General features: G+C 44.6%; 1 protein-coding gene across 3 annotated transcripts in view; it reads left to right on the forward strand.

Moving 5' to 3' along the window:
• The window catches only part of ANKH (ANKH inorganic pyrophosphate transport regulator), a 139,166-nt gene that overhangs the window by 91,750 nt on the left and 34,990 nt on the right, over nucleotides 1–12,426 (forward strand). For all 3 annotated transcript variants that reach the window (XM_014838970.3, XM_070519848.1, XM_070519849.1), the window contains exons 4-6: nucleotides 1,173–1,256; nucleotides 8,480–8,650; nucleotides 10,429–10,563. In XM_014838970.3, the coding sequence (XP_014694456.1) occupies nucleotides 1,173–1,256; nucleotides 8,480–8,650; nucleotides 10,429–10,563 (390 nt within the window). The remainder of the gene's footprint in view (nucleotides 1–1,172; nucleotides 1,257–8,479; nucleotides 8,651–10,428; nucleotides 10,564–12,426) is intronic.

Consider the following 12,426-nt stretch of genomic DNA (forward strand, 5'->3'; position numbering starts at 1 on the left):
ATTTGCCATGAGAGAGTTTCTAAAATTCAGTGGAACACCAGAACATTTGTGAGTGGCTCCCTTTTCTTCCATGTCATTTATCAACTCCCCCAAAGACCCAGTAGTAAGAGACTGCTAATAAAAACCAAAATAATGAACATTTATAGAGTGCTGGTCATCTCCACAAGCACGCGCACACACACACACCTGCAGGCACACCTGCAGGCACACCTGCACGCACACACATATACACACCGGCACGCTCACACACACACCTGCACGCATACACATGCCCCCATGCAGCATGCCCCTGATATGTTGGTTGGAGAGAATATTTAAAAAGCACAAAGCTTATTGTCCAGATGGCTTTTAGTCCACAGCGGTAGCCCACAGGCTGCTGTCTGCAGGTGTTGTTCGTAGTTTGCACATTTGGCACCTTGGGGCCTGAGCTGAGGGAGGAAGTCGATGCAGCAGCTGCTGTATAAAATCTTGACACGGACCTGGGGAATAACTCATACTCGGCTGATTGTGGTTAGCGCAGATGAAATGTTACTGCTGTGTCAGTCCAGATCTCGACAGGTTAGAAGGATGATCCTTAAACAGATCCTATCATGAACTTTAGACCTTTTCCAAACCTGCCATCCCCTCGACCTTTCACTCTCTGGCCCCCTTCTAGGCCCTTCCTCTTAATTTCCCTCCAGGGCACAAAGTGTCAGATCAGGTCCTGCCCGAACCCGAAGAGGAGGAAAGAGTAGAGCCTGAATCAGTCACTGAGAACCTGTAATGACTTAGAACTCGGAACCAAATTAGAGTCCTCGTTATAACCTGCTTCATGGAAGCAGAATGCCGCTGCTGTGTGAGTCAGACTGTCCAGGAGAGAGAGGGCAGAGTCCCTCCATGCTGGTTACTCACCCAGCTGCTTGCCAGGCACGTGGACCTAACAAGTACACAGGCAGTGTGGAATTGGTACTAAATATATCCTGGGCAGTCGTGGACTCCACTTAAAAATCTAACATGGATCTAGCCACCAAGCCAAGTTACAGTAATTTTACCAACCAAAGACTTATCAGACCTGTGCTACTAAGGTTTTTGGAGGTATAAAGTCTATTTCAGGAATGCCTAGTAAATCATAATGACAGAAATAATATAATCCTGATGGTGTAGCTCATGCCAAATTCTTTTCTTTCTGGCAGGCATGGACCCATGCTGGCATTCTCTTAAAACACAAATACAGTTTCCTGGTGGGATGTGCCTCCATCTCAGATGTCATAGCTCAGGTAAATATGGTCTGCGTGTCAGAGCGGCTCAGAGCCCCTTTCTGGTGAGTGACAGAACTGACGATGCTTCCTTACATTCATTCACTCTGTGGTATATTCCTACATTACTCACATCAAATGTGGACTTCAATAAATGTTTTTAAACGGATGAGCAAATGAAGCCTCCTGTGATACAAGTAAGTATAATCTTGCTAGAATGAGGATTGTGGGAATCTAAATTTAGCATCAGAGGTTTTGACCTTAATTTTTAAAGAGCTTGCATGTGAAATGAGTATGAAGTCACAGCTGAGCACATTTTTGGGTGGTCATAGGTCACTGCGCACTTGGCTGGCTGTGCATTTGGCTGGCTGTGCACTTGGCCCTCCGTGCAGCCCAACAATGCATGGTCTGTCACTCAGTTCTAGAGAGGGCTCTTAGGAATTATTCTTAAATATTGTTTCTCATGTTGTTGCCACACAAAGCTGCCATTCACACGTCATTTCCCCACATTTAAAAAGAACCAGGAAGTTGGACGCTGTCTGAGAAGATAGCCTACATTGCACATTCAGCTGAGTCCCGTTCCCTGGGGCCTGGCACCACCCTGGTTTCCATCCTCCTTCCTTGGTTTCTTCTACCAAGGACACCGCATGAAAAATTTCAGCAGAAAATTAGATTTAATTCCTATCATCTATAAAGTAGACTTAGTCCTTACACTCAGGGATTGGGGAGAATCTTCATAGAGGAGGACATTATGATGCGGGGTCGGTGAGCCGAGGAGTCAAAAGAAAGATTTCTTAGACTCTTAAGATCTGGCAGTAGTGCTCTTTTATTTAGAGAATAGTGTAGCATGGGGACAGGACCCATGGGCAGTCAGAGCTTCTGCTGCCGCTTCTGCTGCCCCCGCTGGCATGGGGACAGGACCCATGGGCAGGCAGAGCTGGTGCGTGGGGACAGGACCCATGGGCAGTCAGAGCTCCTGCTGCTGGCCCAAGTTGAGGGTTAGGGCTAAATTTAAGGCATGGGTATGTGAGTCATCTCTTTACGAGACAAAGAAAAAAAGTTAAAATGCTATCGGTGCAGGTGGGATCTGGTCATTGGGTGATCCCATGACTTTTAGACAAGAATCAAATCGGATTAAGTGAAGGTCAGAAGCCACCACCCTAAATCAGTTACATGAGATTGCCAGACAGCAACCAACTTAAGTTCTTGCCTTCCCCATTAAGAGTTTCTAGGGATAAGGTCATCTCTCCTCTTCTTCCTGGTACAGAGAGGGAGGCACCTTTTACAGATAGAGATTTACCTTACAAATGTAAATATGTCCCAACAAGGGCAAGTTCCATTCCCCAGAGCCTCCTTCCCTGTCCCAGTTTATCGAAAGCAATCAGCCCAAAACAATCCTGATGCCAAAGAGACATATCGTGGGGTGGCCAATTTCAGGTCCCTACAAGGTCATCCCCCCTTCCTTCACAAACGCAAATGTCTCAAAAGGGCAAGCAAAATTCCAGTCCTCGGAGCCTGCTTCTCATCTGCAGTTTTAAAAGTAACCAGCCTAAAAATCCTCATCATAAACCGTTTTAAAATTAAGCAGCCTAAAAATCTTCATCAATTACACTGATTTCTAAGCTCCCTTCCCAATTCTCAGTTCCATTTTGTGAACATTTCCGTGCATTTCTTCCTGTTTTTTCCCATTGTACATGCTGGTCTTTTAGCCATCTTTTTGAAATAGTCTACTGTTAAACTGTTAGTACCTCCCTAAAGACCAAGAATTAAATTTCCAAATTAATTGTATTAACTCCATGGATCACTATTAAAAGTAATTTAAATTAATTCCTACAAAACACTCTGTGTGTGTGTGTGTGTGTGTGCGCGTGTGTGCGTGTGTGTGCATGCCTGGACGGACGTATGTCTGAATGCTAGCTAACATCATTCTTTGTTAATTTTCTTGGTGAGTTATTAGAGATTTTTGTCCTGCTCTTACTTTTAATTCATCCTCTGAAAGATGAACTAAACTGCCTTATTCACTCTATTCACTTAATTTGAAATTAAGGAAACACCTCTCATTTTCAACATTGGCATCAGCAGCTCAGTGAGCATTTATAGATGTGTGTTTTCTTACAGGCCAAAAAACAAAAAACTTAACTTTTCCTAAGACAAATACAGTAAGTATCCAAGGGTAGAAGAAAAAACATGTCCTTGAAAAATGCTTTGCCAGTACGCCTACAGCCGTTTTCCTTCTCAGTTTTAAACCTGGTCCAGGACCCTGCCTGTTGGAAGAGCTCGCAAATTCACAATAAACATATCTGTTGGTAAGAGCCATAGAAGCTGAATTCAATGCCATCTGGCCTCAGGCTATTCCTGGTGAAGGAGTTACTTTAAACCTTGTAGACTGAGTTCCTACCACACTTTGGCTGGGGAATAAATTCGATTTTTGTTCTTAAGTCTTACCTCCACCCCCAACCCCCAGCTTCATTCTTCTCATTACTTGAAAGCATTTGTTAATTCCCAAATTTGTTAGTGAGTAAATAGATCCCAGGCAGTCCTTTGGTATATCACCATGGCATAGATAACGTGTAATCACCAATGATAAAATGCAAAGAGTTTATCATGCCTTGAATTTTAGTAGCAACTCCCTTTTCTTTTAAATTTTACTAAGCCAAGTGATTTCACACAGTAGTACAAAAAAGCTCTTGATTGGTTTGAACGGGCAATGCTATTCTGTGCCACCGTTATTGTAATAGTCATATGTTCCAATCAGATTGCCAAGGAATTTATGAAAAATAGTGCTGTTTTTATTTTATTTCATGGTCACCTGGACTTTCTTAACTTGCTCCATGTCAAAATGAGAATTCTCTTGAGGTTGTTGGACCCCACTGGGACCTCCAGTCCTTTAACCTTTCTGCTCTCTTCAGCCCTTGCCCTGAAGTCAGCTGAGACTGCAGGGATGGGACCCAAGATCTCAGTTCAGAAATTACTGCACTGCTGTAAATCCTCTTGTCTCCCACCTTTTCACCTCAGCCTTGTGGCGAGATCCCAATCCTGAACCACCCCATGGGGTGCCCCTTTCACCAGCCTGCACCCAGGTAGCAGGTGCTCCTGGAGAAAGTTACACAACGGGACAAATCAGACTACAAATGTACAGTCTCATCTCTTACCTCACTGACTCTGTTAACTACGAGTCTCAGGAGGGTCTCTACCCACTTCACTCTTCCCAACACACCACCTCATTTCCCATTTCACTGAGAAGACTGAAGCAACCGAATTCTTCTACTTCTGGCTACTGAACCCGCAGGCCTGCCTCCAAACCTTTGCATCATCTCCATTTCCCCCCATTGTAGTAAAGGAGGTGTCCCTCCTCTGTCGAGGACCACTTCTTCCACCTGTGCCTTGGATCCTGTCCTGCCCTGCTTTCTCAGGAACCTATTCAATCACTTATCAGCGATCCATTCTATTTACCCCGGATCATTTTCTTGACATGTAAACGTGCTCAAATATCTACCATCTTAATACAGCAAGAACAACAAGCTTTTTCTGCTCCCACATACCTCTCAGGCTACAGTTCTCTTTCTCGCTTTATGACTTCACAGCCACACCTTTTGGAAGAGTAGTTTCCCCTCACTGTCTCTATTTTTTCCTTCTTTTACCTGCTCCAGCCTGACTTCTACCCCCATCAGTTCACCCAGCCTGTTCTTACTGGTGACCTTCGTGCCATTAAGTCCAGTGGACAGTTTCAGTTAACTTAGCGGACGTCTCAGCAACTCCTCACTCTATTGACTGCTCCCTCCTCAGTGACATGCTCCTTCCCACTGGCTCTCACCACCACAGTCCTGGTTTTTCTCCTACTTCTGAAGGCTCAGCAGCCTCTCTTGATATGTAATTGTTGAAGTTCTCAAGACACATCCCTCTCCTCTCTCTGTATTCTGTTCATGAAGAATCTAATTCATGTCCAAGGTTTATACCATCTATAACATGATTGATGGTCCCCAAGTAAATATCTATAGCCTGGCCCTCTAAACGTCTCTGTGATGTTTCCTCAGATCCTTCAAAGCTACCTTAAGCCTCAATCCATGATCTTCATGATCTCAATGGTTGCAGTTTTGAATGAATCATTGGTGCTACCATCTGGTCAGAAACTTGGGCCCCACCCTAGGAGCGTCCATCTTCATCACCAGCCTTGTAGATTTTAATCCTAGATACTTCTTTCGTCTGCCCTCCCCATCTTTGCGGCCCTCGCCCTGGTCCAAGGGATCACCTTTCCCGCCTGCAACTAGAGATGCCTCCTAACTTGCCTCACCCATCTGCTCTGTCTCTCCTCTCTCCCTCCCCACGGCAGCCGTGGTGATCTATTCTCAGTGAAATTCTGAGAATTTCACCATTCTACCTAAAAACGTACTTTAAAAGTTCTTCCTACTGTTCTTGAGATAAAAGCCACAATCCTGCAAGGTGGTGGCCTGCAAGGTGCTGAAGACCCATGGGCCCGGCTTCCTCTCCAGCCCTGCACTCCCCTCTTGTCCCCTTGCCCTCTGCTTTCCAGCCACAGGCCCTCCTTTCAGGGCCTCAAGGTGGCCGAGCCCCATCCCTCTAGGGGTCTTGGCCTGGATCCCTCTGCCCAGAAGGAAATGCTCTGCCGCAGTTCTCCTCATGTACCACTGACTCCTGCCATCCCTGCTGGCTCCTGCCGAGGCTGTGGGTCCCATCTCAGACAGCACTCCACATGGGGCACCCTCCGGCCATGCAGCCTGGCTCTCCCAGTGCCACCGCCCTCTTTCCTTCACAAGCCTTGTCACAGTCTGTCAATGGACGCTCGCCGGCATCACTATTTGATTAACGCTTCTGCCTCCTCCACTAGACTGCCAGCTCCCAGAGAAGAGAGTCTGGGACTATCTTATTTATCATTAAATCCCCAGCACCTGGTATGGGGCTTTCACTGGGAAAATCCTCACCACTGAGATAGTAGGTTCCTCTCAGAAAATAATCTGACATTTTTGATGGCTATATCAGATTCAAAGTCATAATTCTGGATTGAAATGCAAAAGGCCCGAGTGTTATTTTAAATTGATAAATGATACAATCCACGATGAAGATGTAAGTTCTGTAGTAAGTGTTGGACCACATGGCATCAAGCTTTTAAAAATACAGAGGAGGAGGCCGGCCTGGTGGTGCAGCAGTTAAGTTCGCATGTTCTGCTTCGGTGGCCCGGGGTTCGCCCATTCTGATCCCAGGTGTGGACATGGCACCGCTTGGCAAAAGCCATGCTCTGCTAGGCGTCCCACATAAAAGTTGAGGGAGATGGGCATGTATGTTAGCTCAGGGCCAGTCTTCCTCGGCAAAAAGAGGAGGATTGGCAGCAGATGTTATCTCAGGGTTAATCTTCCTCAAAAAAAAAAGAAAGAAAGAAAAAAGAAAAATACAGAAGAGCCTGAGAAAATCTTCACTTTGGCCTGGGGAGCACTACTGGCTGAACATCCTGCCCTCCCTCCAGCCCACCGTAGCCTACTCTGCAAATCAGGCCATCTTCTTGTCAGCTCCACACCTGCTCCCCTTTTGTCCATGTCTCTCTTTTCCTTCGAGTCCTGATTCTCCTCCTTAGTCCTCTTCATCCTGCATAGCTGTCCTGAAGCCTGGGAGCCTTCCTGGACTTGGCAGGGGAGGGGTTGGTCTTCACTGATCCATTTTTCATACGAGTTTTCAGTCTCTAACATGATCATCTTAGTGTACACTGTAGGCTTGTTTATGTCAAATGTTAAGCTTGCTGCAGACGTACTAATCTGGGTTTGCATATTAAGGTACCTTAGAGGCCTCTAATTAGTTAGAGAAATAAATGGGCATCTTGGCTCCATCACAAAACTCTTCAATCTTCTGTTCCAAACACAGTGTGTTCTTAACACGTCTTCCCCCAGCCGGTCTCCAGATCCTTGACTTAATACACTGCCCTTGTTCTCCTTGGAAGCAACAGGCATGGAGACAGTTCTGGCGTCTTTGCTTCCATCACTGGGCTCCGCTGTATCCTCAGGGAGCGTGAGGGGGAGCGCCACACAACTTGTGTCCACTCACGTTGTCCATGCTCCGGGCAGCCTGGTTGTGTCCATGCACCCAAGCAGTGCGTCTGTCCTCTGTATCCCCCTGAGGATGCCTATGACAGGGTCTGTCTCATTTGCTGGGTTTGAGAATGACAGCTAGGCACAAGTGTCAGTCTATGCTCTGAGCAAACCTCCTCTGGCATCTAATACTTTTATTCCCTTCAGAAGAATCTCTCTGGATGACCCTGCTTTCCTGTGTTCCCTGCAGCAATGGAATGTACTTATTTAATGACTCTCCAGCCTCTTTTTCAACTTTCTGTCATCACTGATGTTTTGATAATGCAGTGATCAAGATAAGCCTCCTTTGGTCAGGATCACTCAGTGGTATATTTTAAACGCCTGTCTATCGGTCCATGGATATTTGGCTATGAAAGTCGATGTAGCTCAGAGAATATCTCCCCTCCCCACCAGCCTGCTTTTGCACTCAGTACACCTCAGTGTCTTCTGAATGTGTAAATCCCAGGGGGACTCTGAACAGATGCTGGGCTGATTCTCTGATTTTTGCAGGACAGGAGGTCAAATACATTGTTAAATTTGCTTTAGAGACTATACCGTTCAATTGAAATTGACACTTCATTATTTCAATCCCTCTTGACTGTATTTTTTTGACCTGGTCTACTTTTAAAAGTTAATATCTTAAGTTTTAATTTAGCTTGTTTTATAATAATTAACGTTGGTGCTTTTTGCAGCATTTTTAGTGAATTCCATCTTATAAATGTTAATGTCCATTTTTCTGTATCCCATCGTTGATCACTGCTGTCATTTCTTTTGTGGAAGGTAATTTAGGTCCTCAGGTGTGGATTTCATGTGCTCATCAGTATCCAGCCTCAAGAGGGAGAAACTTTTCTGCATATTTCAGGCTCTGATGAGCCAAAGTTTCTAGATATTTTTTAATGATAACCTTAGCCAGATGTGCAGTCGTGTTAAAATAATCTTACTGGTGGATATAACAAAATGATCATGTGCTCTTCCAGTGAATGTCAAATGAGCCTGCATTCTACAAGAGCCTCATGGAGCTATAGCCCAAGTTTCTGTTCTCTTTCTCATCAACGTGCAGGTTTTCGCTCAGAGGTCTTGTCTCGTCCAGGTGCAAGAGGTCAGGCTGCTCTCCTGTTGATTGGTTCTGTTGTCTGCTCTCTAACTTGTTCTTGTTTTTCCATCTCTCAGGTCGTTTTTGTAGCCATTTTGCTTCACAGTCATCTGGAATGCCGAGAGCCTCTGCTCATCCCGATCCTTTCCTTGTACATGGGCGCCCTCGTGCGCTGCACCACACTGTGCCTGGGCTACTACAAGAACATCCACGACATCATCCCCGACAGGAGCGGACCAGAGCTGGGGGTAGGTCCTTAGAACTCAGCAACAGCCTGTCTGTACATTCAAGTGGAATAAAGTTTTACCCCACCCCTATGTGAAATGAGAAATCAATATCATCAGCACACACTCTAGGAGTCATACTCAAAAACCAGGTGATAAGTGGTGTCCACAGAGAAGGGCAGTTGGAGAATTAATGAATACTGGAGATGGAAGAGGTCTTAGAGGTCTCTGTCTAGCCTCCTTATCTCCATAGGAGGAGACTGAGGCACAGTGAGTCACGTCAGGCCGACGAGTAGATACAACATTTATGGTTCTTCTTGCTCTCTATTGTCAAAAATAAGTTTTTCTATAAGTCAACAAAGATTTTAGGACCCATGATTCCTTTGAATTCACATTTGATTATTTTTAACTTCACAGCAGGGATCTAAGCTTTGTTCATATTTTCTGTGCTGGCCGACCATAATTGCTCATTCAGGTACCTTCTGTGGAGTGAGTAGAGCTTTTAGGTACCACAGGGTGAGGCAGAAAATTTTAAGATGTGGTCTCCACCGTCCAGCAGCTTTTGGCAGACAAGACCAAGACAGAAGCAACAGTTAGACATGAATCCAAGACACACGTAGACTGCAGTGAGAACACAAGAGCCCTTGGAGCTGGAAGGAAGATAGTGACGTGGTCTAAGAAGCCTCCTTGATGGAGGCAGAGCTTGGCCAGTGCATCAAAAGTAGAATAAGATGCAAACAAGGTATAACCTTACACAAGTGACCAGAGCATCCTTTTCACCATAAGTATAAGCAGTATCTGATTTATATCATATGTATGCTAATCTTTTCTACCCTTGGATATTAGGTATCACTTGCATTTGTTTCCATCTAGCTGTAAGGCAGATATGCATGATTATATCTGAATAAATCACCACACTTCACCCCCCTGATCCCACCATTGACCACATGCTACTTTAGTCAGAGCAATAATTGTATTGACCACTTACTTCAATTCAAGGTCAGGCCACCAATAAAATCCGATCTAGTTATTTCCATCACTAGGACAACCACATCATGTTGGTCTTGATGATAAAAATCTCTCTCGTAACATTCAGCCACCAGCAAAGGGAAATAAATTAAGGTGCCCGAGATGGTTCCATGATGGAACTCTTACCCTCATGAAGAATCAAAACCACAGTTAAATAATGAAAGCCAGGCTTTAAAGATAGCACACATCTTTGCTGTAGAATTCTTCATAAATCACCTTTTCTTTATCATGCTTTTATTTTGCTTCTGCTTCTGAACATTTCCGTGACTTCTATTGGAGCTTTGAGGATAAGAACCTATGTAGTACATTTGTACAATGCCCAAGTAATTAGGCACATTTGTGAGCTGACTGATTCCAACACAAATTATAATAATTCTTTACTTCTAAGAGTTACCTCTTACTGACCTGGCTTCAAGCCAGTCAGTTCGATGATTTAAACAAAAACTAATTTCCAACCTGTTTCTCAGGCCATGGAGCTGGGTTGTGCCTTGGTTAGAGTTGCCCTTTTTGGAAAACAATTGTTTGGATCCATCAAGCTTAAATGTATGTTTTGATTTCACAGTAGCTTGCTAACTGTTCGAGTTAATTTCTAACAAGACTGTACATTTTATTTTAATTCAACTTGGCTTGTCTACAAAGATTTGCCTGTATTATTTTTAAGTATAGCGAATTGACTCATGACTGACATCAAAAGGAAAGGCTTTGGCTCTGAATTGGTTTTTCTCTTCTGCTTCTCAAGTTTAGTGAACTTCTATCTCCATTTCTTGATGCAGGGAGATGCAACAGTAAGAAAGATGCTGAGCTTCTGGTGGCCTTTGGCTCTCATCTTGGCAACACAGAGGATCAGTAGGCCTATTGTCAACCTATTTGTTTCCCGGGACCTTGGTGGCAGTTCTGCAGCTACAGAGGTAGGACAGTTTCTGGGGATGTGGACACCCACAGTACATTGTAAAGAATGGGGGCAAGGGAGGTGGATTACAAATTTGTTTCCAATTCATCTTCAGAGCTCAAGTAATTCTGTGATATTAAATTATGTGATGCATTCACAGTAGGAAGCCATGAGGCTCTCATTCAGTGACTTATAATCATGTAATTTTGTATCTTTGTGAGTATGGAAGAGAACATCTCACTCATCCTTCTCATTGACCAGATGAAGAAACTGAGGCAAGGGCACAGGTTAAGGACATAAAACCAGCAAGAAGCTGAGCTAGTATTAGAACCCGGATTTTCTTTCATCCACCCAATCGCCTTTCCATTATTCCATGGAGTCAGCATGATGCCTCTTCATTGTAGTTGCAGAGGACAGTGGAATATGCCATAGGGCACCAGCAAAAGTGAAAATACCCAGAAGAGGAAGGGCCAATGCCTCCATTTTGGTTTTTTTGTTTTTGTTTTTTTGTGAGAAAGATTGGACCTAACATCTGTGCCAATCTGCCTCTATTTTATGTGGGATGTCACCACAGCATGGCTTGACGAGTGGTGCTAGGTCCGTGCCTGGAATCTGAACCTGCGAACCCCGGGCTGCTGAGGCGTAGCTCACAAATTTGACCTCTAGGCCACCAGACCGGCCCCTGATGCCTCTATTTTGACCCACTACTCTCACCTCTTCCTTCTTCTCCCTCCTGCACATACCACCCAACCCGTCATGGCTTTCTGTGCTCTTGGGCAATCTGCCCTCCTCCAAATGAGGATCTCCATCATTTACTCACTCAACTCCAGAAATTTATCTGGAAACTGGCAGCTACTCCAAAGAAAGAGTTGAATCATTTTTTCCATCTTTCAAGTAAGATATGAACAAATGGAATTACTTCATTTGTTTCCTCCTCCACTGCCCTCTGGAGAATTAATTCTGACTCTGGAACTGCTGATCTTTCAGGAAGGCTGGTGGCTGCTCATTAGGGACTCCTGTTTACACATTGCCCTTGACTGCACTGTCAGCATATCTCCAGCCTGGGGTCTCCTGCCAGTTTCCGTGTCCTGGGAAGCAGCTCACGTTGGCTTAGAAAGAGAAGCACATAAATCATGAGCAGAATGCTTCCTCCTGCCTCAGTTTGTTCCCGGATTTTATTTTTTGACTCCTGAATATCATCTCGGGTGGCTTCTGTAACACCGCAGCTTTTTTACTTACACACTTGAGTTTATGTTGCCCAATCAAAGGTATGTGACCCCCATCACCTGTCTGCTAGAATCCCATCTTCCCCTTAAAAAAACAAAGCAAATTATGTCTTAGGAATATTTCTAAATCAACCTCAGTGGCAGAGAGACACATCATCTTGTGGGGCACAGAACTGACATTTATCCATCATCTAATGGGTTGGCATTTATGCACACTTCATCGGCTCCCAACAACCCTGTGAGGTGGGTACTATTAGTCTCATGGTTCTGCTGGAGGAACAGAAAGAGGCCTGAGAGGGCTCATGGGAGGAAGGGGAGGTTTGAATCCGGGTCCACCTAACTCCAGCGCTCTTTTTTGTTCCACACCACTCCTCACAGCAGTGTCTTCACCCAGCTGGGTCCTTACCTCATGTTCCTGGCATCACTATTATGTCAATTAAAATAGATGTACTTCTCCTTTACTAGCTAGTTAGGGAGTTGAACTCTGCCAAAATGTAGGGTTACATGCTTTGTTTTCCTTTTCCTTCCTTTCCTTCACATAAGAAAAGGATCTCATTCTCATTTTTGGCTTCCTGTAAGAAATATTTATTTAGCTTCTTAAATTAAAAATCAAAATTGGGCTATCCTGATGGCACAGCTTAGAGGTGAGTTGAGTC

This window comes from Equus asinus, chromosome 10 (genome assembly GCF_041296235.1).
Source record: "Equus asinus isolate D_3611 breed Donkey chromosome 10, EquAss-T2T_v2, whole genome shotgun sequence".
NCBI classification, from domain to species: Eukaryota; Metazoa; Chordata; class Mammalia; order Perissodactyla; family Equidae; genus Equus; species Equus asinus.